The following is a 24,969-nucleotide window of genomic DNA, read 5'->3' on the forward strand; positions in this document are numbered from 1 at the left end:
GAGGACGTAGCCAAAATGGGGATTGTAGAGCATAACAATCAGTGCCAAGCAATCTGTGAAGTGATATTGTGGAAGTCCGCTGTTAGAAGGGTTGGCCAGTGTATTGAACTTGACAATGACTACAACTACAACACTCTGTATCCACAATTCATGGAATCAGTCTAGTGGGTCTTCAAACAACTCTACAACAAAGGGTTTGTGGATAGAGGTGTGGATAGAAAGGCCTTGTGGATAGAGGTATGTCCTTCTCTACCACATGCAACATTCCACTTTCCAACTTTGAATCTCACCAGAAATACAAGGATGTTCAAGATCCTTCAATATTTGTAACTTTCTTTTTGGAGGAAGATGAAACTGTATCTTTGGTTGCTTAGATAACCACTCCCTAGACATCTTAGTAACCTTGTCCTGTGTGTTAACCCAGATACACAGTATATGAAGATTAAAATGTTTTTCAGAGGAAAATTACGGATTTTCACAGAAGCCAGATTATGAGCCCTCCATAAGATGGAGAGTGACTATGAGATCCTTGAAAGACTCCTGGCACCTATCTCAAAGAGCAAGAAATATAGGCCTCTGTTTGACTATTTTGTGCAGGTAAGGAGAATGGTGCTTTTACTGGGCTTGCTGATGGCCCTGTGCAGGAGGTGAAGGGCCCTGGAGTGGCCCACCAGGCTCTTTACTTTGGTGCTGATGATTATTGGGTCTGTGTGGACTTCAGCATCATCTGGAGAGACTTCCCTTGTTCTCCCTATGGATGCTTGAGGTTGTTCAACATCAGAAGTGACTGATTTCACAGGACAGCATGTGAGGGATGTTGACAGAAACATTAAAACATCATCAGGACCCTGAAAAAAGGAGGCCGACTTCTTGTTGCCAGTACCTTCACTCAGAGCTACCCTTCTTGCTGGAGGTTGGTCACTCCCCTCGTTTACAAAGCAGGGCCTAGCTGGTAGAGAAGTTGGTTAGACTGGTTGCTGAGGAATTAATGACCTGTGTTCCTAGGTCCCAGGGTTTGTATGAGAAAAGTGTTTAGGAAACTTGCTGAAGAATGCATGTGACTGGGCAATTTCCAGAAACAGGTAGTGGGGCACCCCTATCCTCAAAGTGATGGCTTTGAGGAGGCAGTATGTCGGGACTTGAAGAACTTGAAGAACTTGAAGAACTGTCAGGAACAAAGATCTCTGATCTGCACAGAGAGAACATTGACCATCTGACCATCCCTGCCTGCTGTGAAAGTTGTTACACCACATCTCTAAAGAGTTTGACCGCTGGTTCAAGAGTGGCAGCATGCCTTATGCTAAGTTTCATTATCATGTGAAAACAAGAAGGAGTTTGAGGATGCTGAGACCAGACCAGAGGATGGGTTTACACTCTGGTGGTGCTGGCCATTGCTCTCTTAGGACAGTGTCTTTTAGGAATGTGATTGTGAACAGGCTCATCCTGGAGAGTGCTGGCCAAAAAATGAGCAAACAAAATAAGAATTATCTGGATCCACTTTCAATCATCCATAAATATGGTGCCAATGCCTTCAGATTGTATCTTATTAACTCCCCTGTGGTGAGAGCTGGAAGCCTAAGCCTCAAGGAGGAGGGTGTGTGTGATATCTTGAAGGATGTGCTGCTCCCTTGGTACAGTGCCTACCGCTTCTTCATCCAGAACGTCCTGAAGTTGCAGAATAAGGAAGAAATGGAATTCTTCTACAACCAGAACATGGCTTAAGAAAGTGCCATCATCACAGACCAGAAGGTCCTGCCCTTCACCCAGGCACTTATTGGGTTTTTTGAGACCGAAATGACAGCTTACAGGCTCTATACTGTTGTGCATTGCCTGATCAAGTTCATGGATGTCCTGATCAACTGGTATGTCAGGAGGAACCAGAGAAGACAAAAGGGTGCAAACAGGGTAGAGGACTATGTTATGGCCCCTGGAGACCTTGTTCAGTGTCCTGTCTTCCCTGTGCAGACATACGACCCCTTATACACCTTTTCCTACTAAACTGATGTCCTGGGATCCAAAGATGCTGACTGACCCTATTTCTGTCCAGGACAGACATACTCAGCGTCCACTACCTCATGCTGCCCTATGTTTGAGAGGAGCTGATTGACAAGAAAACAGAGGGTGCAGTGTCTTGGATGTAGTCTGATTGAATGTAGGTGAATGATTTGAGCCTCCAAAACCATTCTGATAAAGTATCCTTTGAAAGAAATTGCGGTTATCCCCTCAGGATCCAGAAGTCTTACTGAGACCAAGTCTTTGGAGAAGTCTATCGCTGAGGAATTGAATGTTTGAAAAGTTATACTATCTACAGACAAAATACATGTGTGACATTCCCCTAAGGGCAGATCCTGATCCCATGGTCCTGGGGAAGCCTCTGAAGGGAAACTTGAAGGCTGTGATGTGTCCATCAAGCAGCCAAGGGATGAGTTGCTGGAGGGCTTCCAGGAGAGGGACCATTATTGCAGAAGGCAGGAACTGCACGAAGAGGATGTTCGTCTCATGTACACCTTTGATCAGACAACAGGAGGGATGACCCTCAGATGCTCAGGCTTTGGTTCTCTTACATGGATGAAGGAGTAGCTCACAACCAGAAACTTCACAGAAAGTGCAGTCTGGTTGTAACTGATGAAATAATAGTTTATTATGAAGCAAAGTCTGCAGGGAAGTATCCGAATGTTACTGAAAGCCACATGGAGTTCATACTTGCCACCATAAAGGCTCCCTTGAAGCCGTATCCAGTTCCAACATCAGATAAAGTCCTTATTCGAGAAAAAAAAAATTAGGGGCACTTGGGTGGCTCAGTTTGCTGGGCGTCTGACTCTTAATTTTGGCTCAGGTCATGATCTCAGGGTCCTGGGATCAAGCCCTACATCAGGCTCCACGCTAAGCATGGAGTCTGCTTGTCCCTCTCCCTCTGTTCCTCTCCCTGCTTGTTCTCTCTCTCTCAAGTAAACAAATAAAATGTTTAAACAAACAAACACAGTTAAAGGGGTCTGACCTGAACATTACACTCACCAGAAGATCATCCCTGCCTGGCCCTGGTTGTTCGTACATCCATCATAACATTGGTACAAATGGCAGCAAGCAAGGTGGGAGGATTGCTTCTGGAAAAATCCAAAAAGCAACAGTAGGTTACATCTTTTAAAACTGAAGTATTGTTACTAATATTTTGGTGGAAAACATACAGAGCTGGCGGTCCTCCATGGTGAAAGAGAAATATGAAACCAAACCGACCTACAGAGTCTCACCGGAAAAAGCCTTAGGATGGCAGCAGGGTCTGCCTGCGCCATGGTGGAGGGCCAGGCACTGATCTCTGCCAGTGCTCAAGCTGCAGCTCCTGAACAGGCATGGGAGAGCGTTTCATAGGAACAGTGGGTACTCTCCTACTGGAAACCCCCCTTGGGTAGACTTGACTTGCGGCCCCCAAGGTCTTCTGTATGAAGCTGCCAACGCATTCGGCCTTCTGAGCAGGAAGCTAAAACTGTTTCTGAATGAGACTCACAGATGAAATGATGAAGAAATCCCCACGAAGACTTTGAACCTGAAGATGTATGTTTCTATATTCCTGACAACAGCCGACTTCTGACTTTCATTATTAATGCGTTTCAGGCAACCTCCCCCTGGCACATACCTGTCCCTTACACACATACACTGAACACAGCCCCTTCAGGGGCATGTATCATGTGCTGCTTTTGGTCTAAAACTAAAATGGGATTGACCCATCATGTGACTTGGAACCTCCCAGTAACATTCACACTTAACCCCAAATACCTACCCAGTCTTGTTGTGGGGAGGCTACAGTATTACCTGAGCACTTCAGGGTTTATGTCTATGCTTGAAGTCTTCAAGTGTAGATGGCGGAAGTGATTTAAGTGGCATAGTGTGTGAGTATACATTCTGTGGCCTTTTAAAACTTATTTCAGACCTCTTAAAGGAATGGGCAGTGTTAAATATTTCTTTTTTAAGATTTTTATTTATAATTATTTTTTAAAAGATTTTATTTGAGAGAGTGAGAGAGAGAGATAGAGAGAGCATGAGCAAGGAGAGGAAAAGGGAGAAGCAGACTCCCCACCAAACAGGGAGCCCAATGCCAGGCTCGATCCCAGGACCTGAGGATCATGACCTGAGCCGAAGGGAGACGCTCAAATGACTGAGCCACCCAGGCACCCCAATTTCTTTCTTCCCTTAAATTTTATTTGTAAGTCATCTCTACACCCAATGTGGGGCTCCAACTTGCAACCCTGACATCAAGAATCACTTGCTCTAAGAGCCAGCCATAGGCGCCCTGAGATATTTCAGCTACCTGGATTTTCTTGATGGAATATTTTAAGTCTCAGTAAATCAGAACAATAAACTTTCTCTCAGATAAAAAAGAAATCGGAGAATATCTTTATCATCTTTAGAGGAGGCTTCTGAAACAAAAGCCAGAGCTTCGAAGACAAAGACTGACATGTTTCTTTATCACAGAGGATACAGAGATGCTGTAGGACATTTCAGTGTCATTAACGGGCTGGTGGCCTCTGCTCTTCTGCCGGGTCTTTCTTGCTGGCCAGAATACAGACATGATGGCTGGAGCTGTAATAACAGTCTTAGCTCTTGAATGAACTTGGGAATGGAGGCCTTGCAAGGAAGGGTAACAACATAAGGCATCTGAGCCTCTGACACCACAGGGGGCCGACCTTGCTCTGAACCACTAGCACTGAATTATTATATCAGCCAGAAGTAACACCCTCCCTTATTTGGGCCATGGTTATGTTGTGCATTGTTCCCTGCACCTGAATCTAATCCTAACTGAGACACCTGCCCAGCCCCAAGTGCAGGGTCATGAGGAATGTAAGTCACTGGTTCTCAACTCTGGTCCACTTTTAGAATAATCCAGGGAGCTTTTGAAGAACATCAGTATCTGGGCCCCATCCCAGATTGTTACATTAAAGCTCTGACAGTTGGGTCCAAACACAGTTGTTCTTCTTTTTTTTTTTTTAAAGATTTTTATTTATTTATTTGACAGAGAAAGACACAGCGACAGAGGGAACAGAAGCAGGGGGAGTGGGAGAGGGAGAAGCCGGCTTCCCACCGAGCAGGGAGCCCGATGCGGGGCTCCATCCCAGGACCCCGGGACCATGACCTGAGCCAAAGGCAGACGCCCAACAGCTGAGCCACCCAGGTGCCCCTTCTTTTCTTTTTTAAAGATTTTATTTATTTATTTGAGAGAGAGAGAGAGAGCGCATGAGTTGGGGGAGCAGCAGAGAGAGAGGCAGAAGCAGGGTTCCCACTGAGCAGGGATCCCGACAAAATAGTATTTCTGGATGAACCCAAGAGTTAGCTTTCTCCATGAAATCACACACATGATAAATTCACATCACCATCCCAATAGAGTTCCTTGGTATTGCTCATAAACTCCTTTCTACTCTCTCAGTCCTGAGACTTGCACCAACCTTACTCACCACTCCTCACTGTACATCAACTCCTCAAACATGCCTGCTCTCCTAATCGTGCCCCAGAGAACCATGTTCATTCTCACCTCCACCGGGCAGGAGCTGCCTTGTTCAGATCCTCCGCCAGCTGGTGCATCCAGTTTCTCACCTGCTTTGGGTGTTAGTTGTTAACTGCTCACAGCTACCCTCTTCTCTGGTGGGTTGTCTGTGGACAATGGAGCCTCTGAGAGCCACACATGCCGGGAAGGTTAGGCCATGAAGGGCCTAGTGAAATGAGGAATGAAATGCAATTTCTGTTTGTGACAAAGTCAAGGGTACTACAGGTAGCACAATTTCATTCTACCTTCGTAATGAAAGGAAATGCTAAATTTCAGTTGGAGGTGAGTAAGAATAAAGATGTGATTTTTGGATTTTCTCCATCCAAGTTCATGATACTGACTTGTATTCATGGATGGCTGTAGGCTCTGTGGACCCCAGGTTGAGACCCCCATACTAGAGGATTTGTAGGCCTAGGAAACTGGCATTTGATTCACTCAGCCTCACACTACATGGTTCTTAACAGTTAAATAGATTGTTTATCAGTTAAACAGTCCCACCCCTGCCCAAGAGACTGTTTGAGGAACTTTTCAAGGGTCATGACTAAAATTCCCCATTCTCAGGCAGTATCAGTGAGAGATGCCTTCCTGGGGACTGGGAAGGTCAGGAGAGCTCACCAAGCTCACAGGGAAGACACACTGCCTTCAGACAATGATGGTCTCATCTTCTCAACTTGAATCACTTGGTACCCTTCATCAGTCCTTTTCACCCAGGGGACAGCCACATGGTGTCATATCAGGTAGCAGATACTTGAAAGTCAGGCTGGGCTCAATTAAGAGCAGAATGTCTTAGGTATTGCTTCAATGTCAGGCTGGGCAGAATTTAGGGATGAAAATAATGTTGTAGTTATCCTCAAGAAAATTAATGTTTTCTGGGATGAAAATTAGATTATCGGGGTACCCGGATGGCTCAGTTATTTAAGTGTCTGGCTTTGGACCAGGTCATGATCTCAGGGTCTTGGGATTGAGCCTCAGTGGGGAGTCTGCTTCTCCCCCTCACTCTCCCTCTGTGCCCTCTCTCTCTCAAATAAATAAAATCTTAAAAAACAAAGCATTCAGCTATTAAAAAAAAAGAAAATTAGATTATCACCAGAGATTGGATCAAGATTGTACATCTTTCTTCTTTCCCACCCTAAATTTCCCAAAGTAACAAAAAATAGAGATTTTTAAGAAGAGTAAATCTCTCACTTTTTCTTTATCAGAGTGATATTTGGAGGAGTAAAATGGTGGTGAATGGCAATAGCAGCATGGAAGTTGGGACTAGGGAGTCTATGGGAACAAGGTACTGATACACTCTAGTTTTTGTTTGTTTGTTTGCTTGTTTGTTTTTAAGTAGATTCCATGCCCAGCCTAGAGCACAATTTGGGGCTTGACCTCGTGACCCCGAGATTAAGACATGAGCAGAGATCAAGAGTTGGTCACTCAAGCGACTGAGCCACCCAGGTGCCCCTGATTCTCTCTAGTTTTGATTTGTTTCATGGAATAAATGAATGGAGATTGAGGAATAGTAGTATACATTAATAAATTATATTAACTATAATATTTATGGCAGCCTTATATCTACACAGCACTTTTCCTTTGTTCAAGACTCTTAACCATTATCTAATCTTTAAATCTATAAATCTTTTCATCCCATTACTGTAGAGAATGCTCTGTCTGAAGGAATGCGTACATTCTTTCAGAGAAAGAGGTACAAAGTCTGTACTTGATCCCTAAGATTAGAATGACTACATTTCCTCCTTGGGCTGCCAGAATGCCCTGCACTTTTTCCAGATGGATGAGGTATATAAATTACAGAGAACCTAACTAGTATGTGGCTTTCAGTGTGTGTCATCTGGAGGTGCTCATTGAAAATGTATTTCCTGGGGTCCCCAATCTTGAGACTCAGATTCTGCAAGTCTGGGGTAGAATTCCTAAGTCTGCATTTTTTTTTAGAAAATTTTTTTAAAGATTTTTATTTATTTATTGGACAGATAGAGATCACAAGTAGGCAGACACTTGAAGAGAGAGTGGGGGAAGCAGGCTCCCCACTGAGCAGAGAGCCTGATGTGGGGCTTGATCCCAGGACCCTGGGATCATGACCTGAGCTGAAGGCAGAGGCTTTAACCCACTGAGCCACTCAGGCACCCCCTAAGTCTGCTTTTTAAACAAATGCCCCTGGTCCACTTGGACAGGAGATCCAAAAATCACACTTCTAGAATACTGGTTTAGGCAAATCCTCTCTTGCCATTTTGGTTTTAGTCAGGTCACCTGTAAATGACAAGTGAGTGGAATTTTTAAAATTAGTTGGGGAGCCCCTGGCTGGCTCAGTAGAGCATATGTCTCTTGATCTCAGGGTTGTGAGTTCCAGCTCCCTGTTGGGTGTAGAGGTTGTTTAAAAATAAAATCTTAAGGGGCCCCTGGGTGGCTCTGTGGGTTAAAGCCTCTGCCTTTGGCTCAGGTCATAATCCCAGAGTTCTGGGATGGAGCCCCACATCAGGCTCTCTGCTCAGCAGGGAGCCTGCTTCCTCCTCTCTCTCTCTACCTGCCTCTCTGCCTACTTGTGATCTCTGCCTAATAAATTAAAAAAAAAAAAAATCTTTAAAAAATAATAAAAAAAATTTTAAAAATAAAATCTTTAAAAAAAAATCAGTTTAAAATACCCCTTTGGTCACACTTACATGCTTGACGTAATTTCTGTCTCCAGTTAATGGTCCTGCCCAGGGTAGTTGAGGCCTGGGACACACTATCAGAGCAAACAACAAGGCCACATAGGAAAAAACCAAGAAACTTGATTAATACGGAGTAACTGGGCCGGCTAGGAGACTGCAGGAGAAACCAGACAGACACCTTCCCCCATAGGCTATATTGTGTTCATGTACTCTTTTAGTGCCTCATACACGAATGTTCAGCGAGTACTGGCTAAGAGAGAAACAAAGACATAGACACAAAAACATGAAGAAAAGCCAGATTCCTTGTTGTTTCTCAACCCGTTGAACTCAGATACTCGCATGAAATCGCATATTCTCCTTCAGTGTTAGTTTCAGCATAAATATGGAGCCTGAAAACCAAGCAACAGACAGAGCACTTGTGTCTCCCATCAGGCTCCAGGGCAAGGGGTAAGCAGAAGACGGGGAAAGAGCCAGAGACGCAGGAGAGGACAGGCGGCGCTGGTGGAAGGAAGAGAGAACCGCCCACTGCCCCTCACCGCTGTATAGTCCGGACCGGAAGTCGGGGTGCCAGGCCACGCCGGCTTCCGGCGTCACTTCCCCTGGACTTCCTGCTGAAAACATGGCAGCTCGCATAGGTGTCCGCTGTTTGACCCGAGTGAGGCCCGGGTCAGGTCGGGCCGAGGGCGGGCGGGCGGGGAGGCGGCGGGATTGTACCGGGTTCACAGCGGTACTCGGGGGCTGGGACTCCCATACCTGACCTCACAGGCGTGTGCGTCTGTGTCGCAGGCTCTGGTCGCCGCCCCGAACCCCGGGGCATGGAGGAGCCTGTGTACCTCGGCCGTGGCGCACGCCGCATCGCGGAGCCAGGTAAGGGCAGGTCCGACTCCTGCCTGCCCACTCCCCTGACCCCTCATTCCCTCTCCCCGGGAGTCTGTGCCCCCGCCGCAGCTCTAGCTCTGACGGCACTGCTTCCAGGCTGAGGACATGAGAGTTGAGGGAGCCTTTCCCGTGACTATGCTGCCAGGAGACGGCGTGGGGCCCGAACTGATGCACGCTGTCAAGGAGGTGTTCAAGGTGAGGGCCCTGGGGGAATCAGCCAGCACGGACTATGGCGTGGGTTGGAAAGGACTGCTTACTCGTTCCTGACCCAGAGATTTTTGGTACGTGTTCCCAAAGGCTGCCTCTGTCCCAGTGGAGTTCCAGGAGCATCACCTGAGCGAGGTGCAGAATATGGCATCTGAGGAGAAGCTGGAGCAGGTGTTGAGTTCCATGAAGGAAAACAAGGTGGCCATCATTGGTATGTGTGTTCCCTTGCTACGCCACCCACGTGCCCCTTAAAGTCATGTGAGCAAATATTCTTTAAGCTTCTTTCCGCATATGCTAACACATTAAGTCCCCCAAGCTCCCATCACCATTTTGTGGCCGTTTGTTTCTTCTGTCTGTTAACTCAGGAGTGGAGAGATCATGTGAGCTGCCTTTGCAGGAAGGTATCAACGGTTTGAAGTCTGTCAGGGGGCTCCATCATGGGTCATCAAATCTTGTTCATTGTGTTTCTAGAATGCCTCTTCTAGCTGCCTCTTTTCTTCTGTCTTCCCCTCTGCTTCTTTGCTTTAATCTCATTTGTTTGTTTGTTGTTTGTCTTGGGGGCTTCCGGTCCTGCCCCTACAGTCCTCCCTCTGCATCTCTTCTTTTGGAAAGACCAACATGACTTTGTCAGGCCCAGCCTTAGCTTAGGAAAGTAAGTTTTTCATAAGCTGACTCTCACTTCTTCTGCCTTTATTTCCATAACACTTGTTCTGTGCTTTGGTCACACTGGACCGTTAGTTTCCAAATACGTGTACTATCTTGACTATCTTGACTTAGTCATTACTTCTGCCCAGAATGTTCTTTCTCGGATGCTACCTGTTAGATTAGTTCTCACTTACTGTATTACAGTTTCCTAGGGCTACTGTACAAATTACCTCAAAGCTAGGGGCCTAAAATAACAAATCTGTTCTGACAGTTCTGGAGGCCAGAATCCCCAGATTAAGTTGTTGGAAGGGCTTCCTCTGAAGGCTTCAGGGAGAATGCTTCTTTGCGTCATCCAGCTTCTGGTGGCTCCTGGTGTTTCTTTCTTGACTTTGAGATGTATCACTACGATCTTTGCCTCAGTCATCCTATGGCTTTTCCCTCTCTGTATCTGTGTATCTGCTTCTCTTTGTTTTCCTGTAGGAAGACTTACTGGATTTAGGGTACCCTAATTCAATTTGATTTCATCTCAATATCCTTAATTGTGTCTACAATCCCTATTTTCCCAAATAAGGTCACATCATATATTCCCAAATAAGGTCACAAATAAGATCCAGGAATTAGGGTAAATGGTAATGGACATACCATTTGGGGGTCACTATTCAACCTACTGTACTCACTTAACTAAAGGCTTGGCTGAAATGCCAGCTGTTCTATGACATTTCTAGATGTTACCACAGGGAATTTCTTTCTTCTTTTTTTTTTTTTTAATATTTTATTGATTCATTTGACAGAGAGAGAGAAATCACAAGCAGGCAGAGAGGCAGGCAGAGAGAGAGGAGGAAGCAGGCTCCCTGCTGAGCAGAGAGCCAGATGCGGGACTCGAAACCAGGACCCTGAGATCATGACCTGAGCCAAAGGCTGAGGCTTAACCCACTGAGCCACCCAGGTGCCCCACCACAGGGAATTTCTACTCGGGGTTCCTGTACACGACGTTAATACCTCGCCCATGGTATTTATCATGTGTTTTGTGTTATTTGTCTTCCCCGATGTATTGTTTGCCCCTTGAGGACCCGAATTGGGTATTGTGTTTTTTGGTTGAAATCCCTAGTGCCTAACGCATGGCCAATATTAAGTAAGTATCAGTTGAAAAAATGTCAAATGGGTAGACAGGCATACATCAAGAAAGGTCATAGGTTCCTTAGCATTGTTTCTCAGCCTATTAAACCCAGGCTCTTTGATCACATGAAAATGTTTTTTGTCCTTCTTTTAGGTCACCTTGAAGTTTCAATGTAAATTTAAATAGAGTAAAAGTAAAACACTGTTTTGTTTTGTTTTTTAATTAACATATAATATATTGTTTCAGGGGTACAGGTCTGTGATTCATCAGTCTTACACAATTCACAGTGCTCACCATAGCACATACCCTCTCTCATGTCCATCCCCCAGCCACCCCATCCCTCCCACTCCCCTCCACTCCAGCAACTCTGTTTGTTTCCTGAGATTAAGAAACTCTTATGGTTTGTCTCCCTCTCTGGTTTCATCTTGTAAAACCACTGGTTTTTTTTTTTTTTTTTTTAATATTTGGCATTTTTAATTTAGGTTTGTTTTATTTAAGTTTAATGTTAATTCCATGCTGTGTTTCAGTAAGAACAATACAGATTCTGTATCTGTGGCTCCAGTCAGATATCCAGTAGTACAAATTAGCTTCAAGTTACACATACTGAACAAAAGAGGTTGAGCGAGCGAAGGAGGGAGGGGGGGCCCAAAGGGAAAGGGAAGGAGAAGAAACAAAGAATTGAACACGCATGCAGGCTTTTCCATACCACCTTCAATGCTAACCTGCTTTAGAGGGAGAGTATAAGTAGGCAAGAATGAGCAGCCACGGATTGTTGAACTGTTACCAGCACCATGCTTTTCAGCAACGTTTCAGCAGAGTTTGAAACACTTTACAGCAAAACCATTACAACTCTCCAAACAATCTTTAACCACTTCAAGCTAACACCCAATTAATTTTAAACATTGGTATAAAATTCAATTTAAACAATTAGAAAAAGGAAAAATGATACCACAATGCCTCTATAGTGTGATTAACCTCTCTCTTAGATGCTTGCATCACCTAGAAGTCTAATGGATTTTAAATGTAATTTCCATTTCTAATGGTGATCTTGCCACATCTGGCAGGAGACAATACAGTAATGCTGAAAAAGCCTCTATGCAGTCCTGTTAGTGTCTTAAAGAACCTAAAAGCTGGGACCAGTAAAATCCACAGAAATTCACTCTTGCCTTTAAGAACTTTTGAAAACTGTTTAAAAAAAAAAAAAAAAACCCAACAGGGCAGGAACCTAAATTCTGAGACCAAATGTAAAAGTCAGATTTGGTGGTTCTCAGTGACAATGGGGGAATTTCCAATGGGAGTGGGATGGGAAGGAATGGGGTAGTCAGAGATGGTTTCTCTTGTTGGCTTTTATGTCTCACTGATTTTCATCTTCCACATCCTGCAGCGCTTCTTTATTCTGCTCTTCACCATCACCCTGCATGTCTGAAGTCCATAGTGTCAGATTATCACGTAACAACTGCATGATAAGTGTAGAGTCCTTATAGCTTTCTTCACTCAGCGTATCCAGTTCTGCAATTGCATCATCAAAAGCTGCTTTTGCCAACCTGCAGGCACGGTCGGGGGAATTAAGAATTTCATAGTAGAATACGGAAAAGTTGAGAGCAAGACCTAAGCGAATTGGATGCGTTGGTGGAAGTTCTGTCATTGCAATATCACTAGCAGCTTTATAAGCCACTAGGCTGTTCTCCGCAGCCTCCTTCCTGTCATTTCCTGTGGCAAATTCAGCCAGATACCTGTGGTAGTCCCCTTTCATTTTATAATAGAAAACCTTGGACTCGCCAGTGTTAGCTGCTGGAATGAGGTGTTTGTCCAGTACATCCAGAATGTCACAACAGATTAACTTTAGCTTAGTCTCAACCATTTGCCGATATTCCCGAATCATTTTTAGTTTGTCTTCTCCTCCCTTGTTTTCTTCTTTCTGTTCAATGCTGCTGATTATTCTCCAGGAAGCTCTTCTAGCTCCAATCACATTTTTATATGCAACAGATAGGAGGTTTCTTTCTTCAACTGTCAACTCCACATCCATCCCTGCTACTTTCTTCATTGATTCCACCATTTCGTCGTATCGCTCAGCCTGCTCGGCCAGCTTCGCCTGGTACACCAGATCCTCCCGATCATCCATAGCGGCAGCGGCTCCGGCAGGGTCTGCGCGACGGATGGAAGCGGATAGCGTCTCCGACTCTCTCAGCCTCTCGCTCCGTCTAAAACCACTGGTTTTAACAGCATTTTTCTTTGCCTCCAGAGGCACTTAAAAGTCACAGATTTGGGAGTGGGAGAGGAGTCTGGGTTGCATCTTGTCACTGAGAGGATCAGACACTGATCTGGCTTCCCTTGGGCTTGGTGTGTGCCCTACCCTGACCCTTTTGTTTATGCAGGAAAGATCCATACCCCGATGGAATATAAGGGCGAGCTAGCCTCCTACGATATGCGGCTGAGGTAGGTGGTGGGGGCCATGGGTCAGAGGAGTCCTGGAGCACCAGACATGGTGCTAATGGCTCTGCCCCACCCCCAGGCGTAAGTTGGACTTGTTTGCCAATGTAGTCCATGTGAAATCACTTCCTGGGTACAAGACTCGACACAACAATCTAGATCTGGTGATCATTCGGGAGCAGACAGAAGGAGAATACAGCTCCCTGGAACATGAGGTGAGGCCCTAGAAATTGGGGAGGTCAGGGGTGAAGGTGGGAGAGTGGCATAGCTCCTTCCCTTCTTTTCAGGGTCACCTGGCTGCTTCTCTCTTCTTACACAGAGTGCAAGAGGTGTGATTGAGTGCTTGAAGATTGTCACTCGAACCAAATCTCAGCGGATTGCAAAGTTTGCCTTTGACTATGCCACCAAGAAGGGGCGGGGCAAGGTCACGGCTGTCCACAAGGCCAACATCATGTGAGGGACATGGCTTTGCATGGGATAGGCTCCCAGGAAGGTAGCCCGTTGCACTCTTGACTGAATTTGTTCCCTTTGTCCTCACGGACAGGAAACTTGGGGATGGATTGTTCCTGCAGTGCTGTGAGGAAGTTGCTGAATTGTACCCCAAAATCAAGTTTGAGACAATGATCATAGACAACTGCTGCATGCAGGTAATGTCCTCCCCATGTCTCTGCTCTCATGGTGCCGGGGAGGGGCCGGTAGCAGAACTTACTTCTCTTGTATATGCCACACATTTTGCCCCCTAGCTGGTGCAGAATCCTTACCAGTTTGATGTGCTAGTGATGCCCAATCTCTATGGGAACATTATCGACAATCTGGCTGCTGGCTTGGTTGGGGGAGCTGGTGTGGTCCCTGGTGAGAGCTACAGTGCAGAGTACGCAGTCTTTGAGACGGTGAGTGAGGTCCCCACTTCCCCCAGCTTTCTCTGCATGCCTGTCTTCTGACTTGAGGTCCCTTGATAGCTGCCTCCCAACATGCTCCCTTCCTAAATGACTGCTGTGCTCCGTCCCCTTCCCCATGCCTTTTCTCAGTGTCCCTGGCCTGGTTCTCTCTTCCCTTATGCCTTTCCCTGACCTCAGACTTTGCATAACGTCTGCCCCCAGTGACTCTCGTCTGCCCTCTGTCCACAGGGAGCCCGGCACCCGTTTGCCCAGGCAGTGGGCAGGAACATCGCCAACCCCACAGCCATGCTGCTCTCCGCTTCCAACATGCTGCGGCACCTGAAGTGGGTATCTCGAGAAGGTCATGGAGGGCTGGGGCAGGAGGCAGGGTGGTGTTAAGGGGGAGCACAGTGGAGGAGATTGGGAATGCTGTGGGGAGAATCTCAGTTCCTTCCTGTCCACATTGACAGTCTCGAGTATCACTCCAACATGATTGCGGATGCAGTGAAGAAGGTGATCAAGGTTGGCAAGGTGAGTTAGAGAGGCTGTGGGTTTCAGGGCCTTAGCACTCCTCTTTGGGGAACCTGAATTGGGGCCGCCTTTCCCTCCAGGTCCCCAGAACATCTTCTGCTCTCTGATCTTCCCCTGTGGCTCTCAGGGCTGTTCTTCACCTCCCTTCTGGCTGTTTCATCCTCTGGCTCTCCTTTGCCTCTTGGTTACCGTCTGCTATTCCCTCTTTCCTGCTCCGTCCATTGGCTCTTTTATGGCCGCCTGAAGGCAGCACTTGCAGCTCTTTATCCAGGGAGAGCCCGGGGGACGGAGGAGCAGAGGGACATAGCAGGCAGGATGAGGCCCAGGTGGCACCTTCACACCTGGAAGCCTGTCCCCGTCTGCATCCCTGGCCGCCTTTCCCCGCACCTGGTCTTTCTCCAAGGCATCCGTGTCCTGTCTCTGATTCGCATTCTCCATCTCACTTCACGCTCAGCCTCCCTCCCATCCTGCCCCGGCTGCAGCACAGCTCCGACAGGGGCTCTGGCCCTCCGCACATCTGGCCGCCTCCTTGCGACTGCCGCACTGCATCTTCTTCCTGGCCTTGCCATCCTTTCTGGGATTCCATTTCCATCACATTGCCCTGTCCCCCCTTCATGGGCTCTCTTCTCTTCTTCCCCACGGCTGTTGCCGGTGGTGGCTGTAGGTGCGGACTCGAGACATGGGCGGCTACAGCACCACAACCGACTTCATCAAGTCTGTCATCGGCCACCTGCACCCCCATGGGGGCTAGACCCCTTTATTCCCTCCAACCTCACAAGGACCATACTACCTACACCTCCCTTCAGTACAGTGGACCAGAGAAGAGTTCTTAAACCTTTAGACTATAATCATCTGGGCGGAGCCTAGGTTGTCCTGGGGCTGGCTTCCTTAGGGAATGGTGTTACCGGGTGGGGGGCGGGGGAGAGGTTAGGGATGGGGCCTAGGCAGGCCACAGGGATGATGCCAATTCTCCCCTACAGGTTCGAACTTCTGATATGGGTGGCTATGCCACCTGCCAGGACTTCACTGAGGCGGTCATTGGTGCTCTGCCTCAACCATAGGTCCCACCCATAACCATGTAAGGTGTCCAATAAAAACACATATTGACTCTTGTGAAGTTGTTTTTTATTGGGATATAATGGTGGGTTGGGAAAGGGCATGGGGGCTATACCTCCCACCAGGAAATGTCCGACCTAGTCTTCCTGGGCTAGCTTCTGAAGCTTTTTCTTTTTCTTGGAGCTGCTGCTCTTGCTGCCAGCAGCTTCCTCAGGCCCACTGCTGAGTGGCTCCTCCTTGGAAGAGAATTTCCTCTTTTTCTTGGGGATGCTCCTGGTTCCTGCCTCTTCAGCATCACTAACTGGTTCCTCTTTGGGGGCAGATTTCTTCCTCTTGGGAAGACTTACACTGCCAGCTGTCTCTTCAAGATCACTACTAACCAGCTCCTCCTTGGAAAAAGATTTCTTTTTCTTGGGTTTGGAGACAGGGACAGATAGGTCTTCCATTCCATTCTCCTGTGGAGTCTCCTGGGGCTTTTGCTTTTTCTTCTTTTTGGGTCTTTCATTTGTCTCCTAAAGAATGAAATGGGTATGAAACCATCATTCATTGTATGAACACACACATGCCTATTAAAACTGCAGCAACTAAGTAGTTGGGCATAAAGACACGGAAATGATGTGAAAATCACCCAGTGTTTCTGGGATGGTTTAACAGACATTGGAAATCCACCCCAAAGGTGACTCCCACTTAGAAAGGGAGAATGGTCATCTAAGCCCGTGAAATAGCTTCTAGAGAAACCCACAACAGAACCATCATGCCATGTTGCAAAGGGGACCCTGAAAAACTACTTGACAAACTGGGCACTCCATGAAAAATCCCAGGGGTGGAGGGACCCCGATGTTGCACTGTGGAGACCCCTGCCCCAAGCCCCACTAGGAAATGGCACCGCCTCCGGACACATGGCTGAGAACGCGCAGAGCAGGGATTTACACTACCCCCGGTTGAGGACTCCTGGGAGGCAGCCGAGGACAGAACACTTGCCCAGGGACCCGGTGTGCTACAACCAGCTCTCTGGGCTCCTGAGCCAGTTCTCTCAGCACCTATCTCCTTCCTATAGAATCAAGAGGTAGTTGAGATGTTTCAGGTCCTTCTTTCAGTCCAAAAGCCTGGACCCAAGACCATGGCTTGAGGTAGTACATCCTTTGTTCTGCTGTCAAGAACCCTACATCCAGGGTGTTCGCCCTGGGCTGAGGGCCAGCCTGCCTACTGACCTCACACTCCTCCGGGGTACTGCTGCTGTTCTCCGAAGATGCGAGCGCCAGGGCGGCCAGCCGTTTCTTCTCCTTCTTCAGCCGTTTCTTCTCCTGCTTCTCCAGCTTCCTAGCCATCTCAGCAGCCGCTTCCTCTGCCTGGCCCAAAGAAAGGTGCTGAAGAGGCCCTGAAGACTGCAGGCTTTCCAGGCCTCCCTTCTGGCCTCCCTGGATCAGGCTCATTAAATCAGTTTTTTGCCTCCACTCTACGAGGTCAGGCTGAGCCAGCTCATCACTTCCAATGGCCAGCTCTGGTCCTCCTCCCACCCAGCAAAGTCCAAACTGACCTGAACCATTGCTTCCTTCATGACATCCAGATTCTTTCGTGGAATCTCTCCCGTCTCATAGAATGACAGCCGCTCCTCAACTTGCTCTCGAAGCTTCTCCCCAAATACACTTGTGGGCACCTCTAGATGTGTGTGTGTGTGTGTATGTGTGGATAAACAAAGCTTGTCAGCCCCTAAAGGGCCAGCTGCTCCCCGCCCGGTTTCCCCTCTACCCTCAGCTTCACTCAGACCCAAGGTATCAACACTCACTGCTAGGTGAACTGCTGTTGACGAAAAATACTGCCATCATTGTAGAAGCTGCTAGGTAGTCAGCCTTCCCTCCCTCCCAGCCCCTTCTCCTCCAAGTCCCCCCCACCCATACCAGAGAAGCAATCAATTCGTGAGGCAATACTGCATTTGTTTGCCAGGTATCGGGAGATGCGGCCTTTGTTCTTGGCAGCTGCTCGGCCAATGAAGGTGGAGTGGAAAATGAGTCCATATTTTGGGGTGTTACCCCTTGTCTTCAGGGCTCTGGGAGAAGAATATTTAGTGGGGAGTTTTAAGATCAGAAATTCTAACCCTGCTAGCCAAGGCAGCTCCTCCCCTCCCCTGTACCCTTGGTGTCCAGAGCGAGCCTTAGGCCGGTGACCCCACCTCATGCCAACCCACAGCTCCCAGAAGCAGAGGGAAGGCATCCAATGTCGCTGACCTGGAAATCTGGTCCCTTTGCTGGGCCCTGGGAATCACTCAGACACCAGGACTGGCCATCACCCCCATAGCAGAGGTCTGTACAGGTCAGGGAGCCCTGGTCAGCCATCACCGTGATCCCCAAACAAGCAGTGGGCACCAGAAGTGGCACCTGAGTGCGGGCAGGTGCCCTCACTGGTACCTGAACAGGGCCTTTTCAGCCCCAAGGATCTGCACTGTGGACGCTGGATACTTGGCCAGGTTGGTGAGGCTGCCAGCATGAGCAATGAGACGTGCACCTACCTGGAAAAGGAGTCAAGGAATTAGAGAAGCTGGAACTGCCCATCTACCAACTGCCTAATTCTGCTTCACCTCATCAAGTACAGCTGGGGAACATAACAGAGGGTCAGGAAACACAGCAGTATGGACCTATGTGGTAACACTTCTTGGCCCTGTTTTCTGCTCCCTGTGACGCACCGCTTCCCCAATCAGGGCTGAGAGGCTGGGGGCCACTTGGCTCATCTTGGACCGCAGGTAAGTATGCAGGCTCTGGCGGTACTCTGACAAAGACACCACACGGCTGGAGAAGCTCTCGATGTTTATCAAGTCGATGGCCGATATGTCCATGCCTAAGGGACACCCAGTGTGAACGCGGGACCAGATATTCACAGCCCCAAACTTATCTTGGCCACCAGGGCTGTACTGACCCATGGAGGATCGCGAAGCATCCAGAATAGCCTTAGCCTTGGCCCCATCCATCGTCAGCTCTTCCAGCTTCTCCAGCTTCTCTTCGTTCAGCTCCCTCCGGTTGCCAATGAACTGAGCAAGGCGGCAGTATGTAGCGTTGTCGTTGATGATCTTCACCAGCTCAGGAAAGTGATACCCATACCACTCCCTGCAAAGGGCCACAATCACTCCCAGCCGAGAGGGTAGGTCTCAAAACCTCAGCCCTCTCCATAGCTATTCTTTACCCAGAGAAAAGGGATCAAGACCAGTACAAAACCTAAACTCCATGTCCCCCCATTCACAATACAGTCCAGGCAAAAGAGCCTGGGCTGGGGTGTATATGGGTGGATTTACTCTGCCTCCTCTTTCTGTACAGTCAGTGTAAGAACACAGCCTGTGGTAAGCACTGGGAGGCTCGCCCCACCCCATGTTGTTCTACCCACAGGAGCCAGTCCTGATTTTAGCATTCCAAATTCGCTAAACCACAGGGCAAAGACCCCATTTCTCAGGGCTTGCTTGGGCACTTTACCTGACACGCATGGAGAAAGTATTGATGTCCTTATCCAGCTGGTCCAGGAGGCTGATGGACTGGATAATCATATTATCCACCCGGTTCACATTAAACTTAACTTTGGCACGAGAATAGCTGTGTCCCAGCCCCAACTGGGCTTTACAAGCAGACAGATCTGTTAGACCCTTCACCAGGTTGTGGAAATGCAGACGAACCCCTGGAGGAGGGCAAGACAGTGAGCTAGAGAAGGCTCTAAGCCACCTCTGGCACCCATGAGTGCCAGCCAAGCAGAGAGGCTTCCCAAAAGCAACCTTAAGCACCCTGATTAAGTTTGCAGATCCCCCTCCTCAAAGATGTCAAGAATGCTAACAGGTGGTCCCACCTCGCAGGATCTCCGCTATCACGCCTCCAGTCTGGCAGTTGTACCCTAACTCCTCTTGTATAGCAGCACCGATCTTGGGGTCTCCAACCCCCAGGAGCACTTTCTTCTTTTTGGATGGCAGGTGAGTCTCCAAGAGCAGGCGGAGGTCCTCATGAACAACACCTCAAGGCAAAGAACAGAGCTCCCACTAATATGCTGAATAATGCTTAGATCATATAAGGAATCCTTGCCCCTTAACCGCTGACTGAGTGACAAACGGATTCTCACTGGTCCCACAGAGCATGCGGAGATGGCATGCCTATATCCTTCCTTGCTTCAGGCTTTGCTCAGAGACATGGAGACATCAGTGACTGCACTCAGGGGATTGACAGACTCAAGTCATCATTGCAAAGCCTGCATCAACCACAGGATGTACAAGACTAACAGCACGTGTGTTAAATACAGAACGGAAACCTTAAACATCCCCAGGGGGACTATGGAGACAAGTATTTATTATCTGATTTGCCTTCTGGGGCCAAACCTTTTTCTTGGCTCTTCTGTACCAAAATTGCCTTTTCCAATTACTTCAACAATGACCAAAGAACTACCTTCAGCATTAAACCACGCCTCCCTACCAGATTTCACTTAATCAATTATCACTCACAAAGCCTAGGCCTGGATTGTGCACCTCAAATATTTAGTATACCATATTCCCCAGACCTTGGGCTCTGTTTTTTGTTTGTTTTTAAAGATTTTATTCATTTATTTGACAGAAAGAGACATGAGACAGGGAACACAAGCAGCGGGAGTGGGAGAGGGAGAAGCAGGCTTCCCCCCAGCAGGGATCCGGATGTGGGGCTCAATTCCAGAACCCCCGGGATCATGACCTGAGCCGAAGGCAGATGCTTTAACAACTGAGCCACCCAGGCGCCCACCTTGGGCCGTTATAAGCCACATCCTGTACCGGCCAAATACTGCCCAACATGCATCAGATTTAGAACAAACGAGCCAAGGAGATGAAAATGCTATCGCAAACTCCCACGAGGATAAAAGCAGCAGCAACTGAACCTCCGCTCATCTCCCTAAAATACTTGGTTGTGGCCAACTCACCTTCGGACACAGCGTTGGCATTTTCCAAGGCAACCTGGGACGAGGCAAAGGGACAAAAGGCCACGAGACGAACGATGTTATGGAACTTGCCCAGGTTGAGCACGCACTCCTCTACCTTGTGGGAGAAGAGAGCATAAGCGGTTTTCTTCCTTCGCTCTTACCTCTAGGGCGCAGTAAAGCAGCGGTTTCCAGCCCTGGTCACAGGTACCAAGCAACCGCACGCTTCGTAAATGAGCCGATTATAGGTAGGCCCTAAATCCCGGTCCGCTTCACCGTACGGGGTGGAGTCCGGGGGGCTTACTTCTAAATGCTCCTAACGCGACCCTAGTCGCGAAAGCGGGTACGGACCCCCGGCTCTGGGGCTTTCCGGCCCAGTGCAACCCTTGATGCGCTGCCGGCCACGTGGGAGGGCGCGGTGCATGCTGGGGCACGGGGGCCCGAGGGGCTGCGGCGATGCCGGTGAGCCCGCCGCTTTACCCACCTGCGGCAGCAGCAAGCTTATCTCCTCCACCTCCTTCAGCGCCAGCAGCGCGTAGCCGACCGCGTGCTCGAACAGCACGTGCAGGAGCACCTGCAAGAGAGCCGCGGCGCGAGCATCAGCGCGGTCCCAGTGTTCGCCCGTCGTTTTCCAGGGCAGGCTCGGGCCCCGACCCCGGCCCCAGCCCGGGCTCCCGCCCGCACCCAGGCCCAAAGCTCGGCCTTCACCACAACCGCAGGAACAACCACTCCTCACCATGGCGCCCGCTCCCGGCCCGGCTCGCAATGCGGCTAGCGGGCTCTGGCGCGCGGAACGGGGCTCTGGAGGCCACGCCCCCGCGCCGCCGGCCAATCACAGGCCGGGGACGATACCTTTGAGGGCCTTCGGAGGGGTCCGCCACGGTGGTATCGTCCGGAGCGCGGGAGGGGGAGCGCGGGCGCGCGGGTGGCCTTCCGGCTTCTCCTGCGGCGCCGGCCGGCGTGGTTGCCGGGGATGTGCGGACTGGGGCGCGGCCCTGCAGGCCTCATGGGGGTCCTGGGGAGTGCTTTCCCGGATATTACAACCCCTCAGGTCTTCAATCGTAGAAATTCTAGATGGCGGAGCTCGGCAGTCGCCGGGCGGCAGGCCCCTCGTGGGTCACGGCCACCATTCCTGTGCAGAAACTTGCGGAGCCCGCTTTCCGCGGCGGGGGTGACCTGGGGCCAGGGACTAATCCCTGCGCCCCCCAGTCCCCGGGACCCCTGCGTCCCCGATTCCCACTCGGGACCCACCCTGCTCCCGCCGACCGAAGCGGGGCCTGGGGTGCGTCGGCGTAGACCGGGAGGAAACGGCTTCTTGTGCCCGGCTTCGAGCTTTTCGGTTGTATTTTATTTTTTTAATGTTTATCACAGGCGATAAAGTAGAAAAGAACAACGATCTCACCGCTTCCTAAGTCGGTTTCTGGTTCCTCTACAAGAAGAACCAGCTCCTTTTGAAGGACCACGTGTTGCTCGCCCCGTGGAACCCTCAGCTCCAAATGAACTGGAGCTCCTTTCATGTACTCGACGGCGGGTTCTGTGCATTTTGGCGATTATTTTGAAATTACCTTTGCTTTAATAATTAATATTAGAATGATAAAGCCCAAACTTGTTTATCCTAAAGTGGTGTCTGTACTGGTAAAGAGCACAAGCCAGAGGGAAAGTAACAGGGAGAAGCAGACTCCCTGCTGAACGGGAAGCCCAAGGCAGGTCACTATCCCAGGACCCTAGAATCGTCACCTGAGCTGAAGGCAACCACTTAAATGACTGAGCCATCCAGGCGCCCCTTATAAAATCATTAAGGGGATTTTTATTCTGTATAGTCTTATAACTGAAGTGCATTTATACATTTAACATATTTTCTTCTTAAACAATTCCGTTACTTGGTAAACAAAATCCAAGTAGCAAGCTCAGTCTTAAAACTTAGTACAGTGAATCTTAAAGTCTCATAATCTCAATATCGCTTAAAACGTGATGGAATTCTGTTACATATATTTAAATACGGTTATGGGTATGAATCCTCTCACATTTAAAAGTAAAATTGCAAAATTAATCTGTTACATACATCAGTATGTTAAATTCTCTTAAATTATAAATACCAAATTAAGCAGATGATCCCAAAATGTAATGGGAAATATTAATTCTATGACTGATTTTTTTTTCATTATTTCTATATTTAGTGCTAAATATTCCTGGGGTTTCAGGTGCTTATCTACTAAAGTAGAAGTTTTCAAAGAACAAGTCAGAATCCATTAATGGATTGCAGAATTAATTTAGACATTCTTTGCCAGCATTAAGAAAAATAGGATGAAAGAGAATAGAAATAAGAGTATGTTACATACCATATTGATCTGTAAAACTTTGCTTTAGCTAAACGTGTATGTAAAACACGTGTGTACACATACAAATTTAATAGTATATATATGTTACATAAACATACATTTCTGTGGATTAAATACAAGGAGAGTCACGGAGCTGGAAGTTAGCCACAGTCATGCTTGGGAAAGAGTTGAGTCCTCTGGTTACATAGGAGCTGTACTGGGACAGATGCTAACTCAGAAATGATGGAAGAAAACTGCACTTCCACTGGTGAGATACAAACGCATGATTAGATGGGATGTGGGGTAAACACTGAAAATATTCTTTTGGGTTCCTCACTTCCACCTCTTGTACTAAGCTATCTCCCCAATACTTCATGATCTATCCGCAATGGGCATTTCCACAGTGTGTGATATTAGAAACCATACCTTCCTTCCCTTTGGGCTGGGTTCATAACTACCGAGGTTCTGTTCTTCAGCACCAAAGCAGACTTTTGCAAAACTTTTGGTTTCCCCTTCTCCAAGCCACCCTCGTGTTCATTGCCGGGATGATCTTAAACCCAATCATGTTCGGTTTGCAAGTGCTCATCATGGCATGAAGTCATAGGAAGATTAAGGGCTTGGTATATCAGAATCACCTGTGGGAGCTAGTGTCCAAAAATGACCCCCCAGTGATCCAGTGACCTCCTGGGCTGGGTCTGTGATGCATTCTTGGCACTAGAACGTGGCAGGAGTGATTCTGTGCCCTTTCCAAGCCTCAGCCTTTTGCATTCTTGGGGGCCTTGAGTTACCTTATGAGAAATTCAGCTACTCTGCTGGAAAGACCACATAGAGGAGGAAAGGCCCTGATGCTTCACGGACAGGTCCAGCTTTCCCAGCATCTCAACTAAGCCCAGCCTTGCAGCTGTCCCAAGAAAGGAGACACATATAAAGCCGTTTTGTGTGTTCCCAGCCCTTGCCAACATCTGACTGCAGCCATGTGAGCAACCAGAAACAGGACCAGCAGAAGAACCACCTAGTTGAGCCCCACCTATGCACAGAATTGTGAGAAATAATACATTGTGGTTTTCAGCCACTAAATTTTGGGATGATTTGTTAAGCTGTAATAAATATGAATCCGACCATAAACCTGGGTTCAGACCCCAGTCCTACTACTTGTGATGTGACCTAAGTGAATCACCTTCCTGAGCTTTCATTTATTCTGCAGAATGAACACTGAGGATTCATTTATCCCTTCAACAAACATTTTACTGGCCATCTCCTAGGGGCTGGGTATGATACAGGGGTGGTACTGGGCAGATAGTAGGTACTCAACAAAAGTTAGTGGTCTTTCATCTTCTTCTTTTGTACCTTGGTGATAAATAGCCTGATGACATTTCCTTGCATCTGTTCTCAGGTGAGCCCCACTTCTCCCATTGCCTCCCATAGAATCTACCGTAACTGAATTTTTTAATACATCCCGCTGCCATAATTTAATTCTACCACTTCAGCCACTAACTCACCCATGTTGACAGATCACCTGTAGCACGGTTTAGTTTTACATGGTACAACAGGGATGCATACCATTTTTCTACTGCCGGTGGTAGTGGATGGATGGTTCATCATCTGTCCCTCTGATGAAACGTTGCTGGAACCTGGAAAATACGTAAGCTTGCCGATTATTTGTACCTCCTTTGGCTCATTAATTTAAACTTTTCTTCTTACATATACATTACCCTCAAAATACTGCTTTAGTGATAGTCTGCAAATTTTCCTGTGCAATATTTTCCTTCTAATTCACTTCCACAGGAATTCTGGTTTCTGCTATGCATGCTGTTATGAC

General features: G+C 48.1%; 3 protein-coding genes, 5 non-coding genes and 1 pseudogene across 10 annotated transcripts; 2 read left to right on the plus strand and 7 right to left on the minus strand.

The window, feature by feature from the left end:
- LOC125109161 (isoleucine--tRNA ligase, cytoplasmic-like) lies at positions 1–3,586 on the plus strand (annotated as a pseudogene).
- A 5,138-nt stretch (positions 3,587–8,724) lies between these two features.
- IDH3B (isocitrate dehydrogenase (NAD(+)) 3 non-catalytic subunit beta) lies at positions 8,725–15,981 on the plus strand. 2 transcript variants are annotated; one of them, XM_047744834.1, is made up of 12 exons: positions 8,725–8,836; positions 8,968–9,048; positions 9,157–9,255; positions 9,358–9,478; positions 13,405–13,465; positions 13,542–13,674; positions 13,779–13,912; positions 14,004–14,106; positions 14,203–14,349; positions 14,587–14,681; positions 14,808–14,868; positions 15,849–15,981. In XM_047744834.1, exons 1-12 carry the CDS (start codon positions 8,801–8,803, stop codon positions 15,927–15,929), a joined length of 1,152 nt encoding a protein of 383 aa, XP_047600790.1. In that variant the 5' UTR covers positions 8,725–8,800; the 3' UTR covers positions 15,930–15,981. The 2 variants fall into 2 exon arrangements, with proteins under 2 accessions (XP_047600790.1, XP_047600789.1); XM_047744833.1 differs by lacking the exon at positions 15,849–15,981 and adding an exon at positions 15,533–15,804.
- On the minus strand, positions 11,493–13,225 carry LOC125108683 (14-3-3 protein epsilon-like). Its single transcript, XM_047744835.1, has one exon. The coding sequence runs from the start codon at positions 13,149–13,151 to the stop codon at positions 12,384–12,386; it is 768 nt and encodes a 255-aa protein (XP_047600791.1). The 5' UTR covers positions 13,152–13,225; the 3' UTR covers positions 11,493–12,383.
- Positions 15,977–21,689, minus strand: NOP56 (NOP56 ribonucleoprotein). Of its 2 annotated transcripts, XR_007129990.1 has the most exons (13): positions 21,569–21,689; positions 21,317–21,406; positions 20,836–20,950; positions 19,747–19,908; positions 19,383–19,581; positions 18,835–19,022; positions 18,605–18,756; positions 18,330–18,430; positions 17,823–17,971; positions 17,462–17,583; positions 17,136–17,273; positions 16,860–16,975; positions 16,336–16,436 (listed from the first exon to the last, which is right to left on the minus strand). XR_007129990.1 is itself a non-coding variant. In XM_047744832.1 (12 exons), the coding sequence occupies exons 1-12, from the start codon at positions 21,569–21,571 to the stop codon at positions 16,062–16,064; spliced, it is 1,794 nt and encodes a 597-aa protein (XP_047600788.1). In that variant the 5' UTR covers positions 21,572–21,687; the 3' UTR covers positions 15,977–16,061. The 2 variants fall into 2 exon arrangements, 1 of the variants encoding a protein (XP_047600788.1); XM_047744832.1 differs by lacking the exon at positions 16,860–16,975 and having other exon boundaries at positions 15,977–16,436; positions 21,569–21,687.
- On the minus strand, positions 17,345–17,415 carry LOC125110177 (small nucleolar RNA SNORD57). The gene has a single exon (XR_007130499.1). It is a non-coding gene; the product is annotated as a small nucleolar RNA SNORD57 (small nucleolar RNA).
- Positions 17,682–17,755, minus strand: LOC125110178 (small nucleolar RNA SNORD56). The gene has a single exon (XR_007130500.1). It is a non-coding gene; the product is annotated as a small nucleolar RNA SNORD56 (small nucleolar RNA).
- Positions 18,182–18,267, minus strand: LOC125110195 (small nucleolar RNA SNORD86). Its single transcript, XR_007130517.1, has one exon. It is a non-coding gene; the product is annotated as a small nucleolar RNA SNORD86 (small nucleolar RNA).
- On the minus strand, positions 19,138–19,269 carry LOC125110188 (small nucleolar RNA SNORA51). The gene has a single exon (XR_007130510.1). It is a non-coding gene; the product is annotated as a small nucleolar RNA SNORA51 (small nucleolar RNA).
- Positions 20,069–20,136, minus strand: LOC125110196 (small nucleolar RNA SNORD110). Its single transcript, XR_007130518.1, has one exon. It is a non-coding gene; the product is annotated as a small nucleolar RNA SNORD110 (small nucleolar RNA).
- Positions 21,690–24,969: the final 3,280 nt, after the last annotated feature.

Source organism: Lutra lutra, chromosome 9 (genome assembly GCF_902655055.1).
Source record: "Lutra lutra chromosome 9, mLutLut1.2, whole genome shotgun sequence".
NCBI classification, from domain to species: domain Eukaryota; kingdom Metazoa; phylum Chordata; class Mammalia; order Carnivora; family Mustelidae; genus Lutra; species Lutra lutra.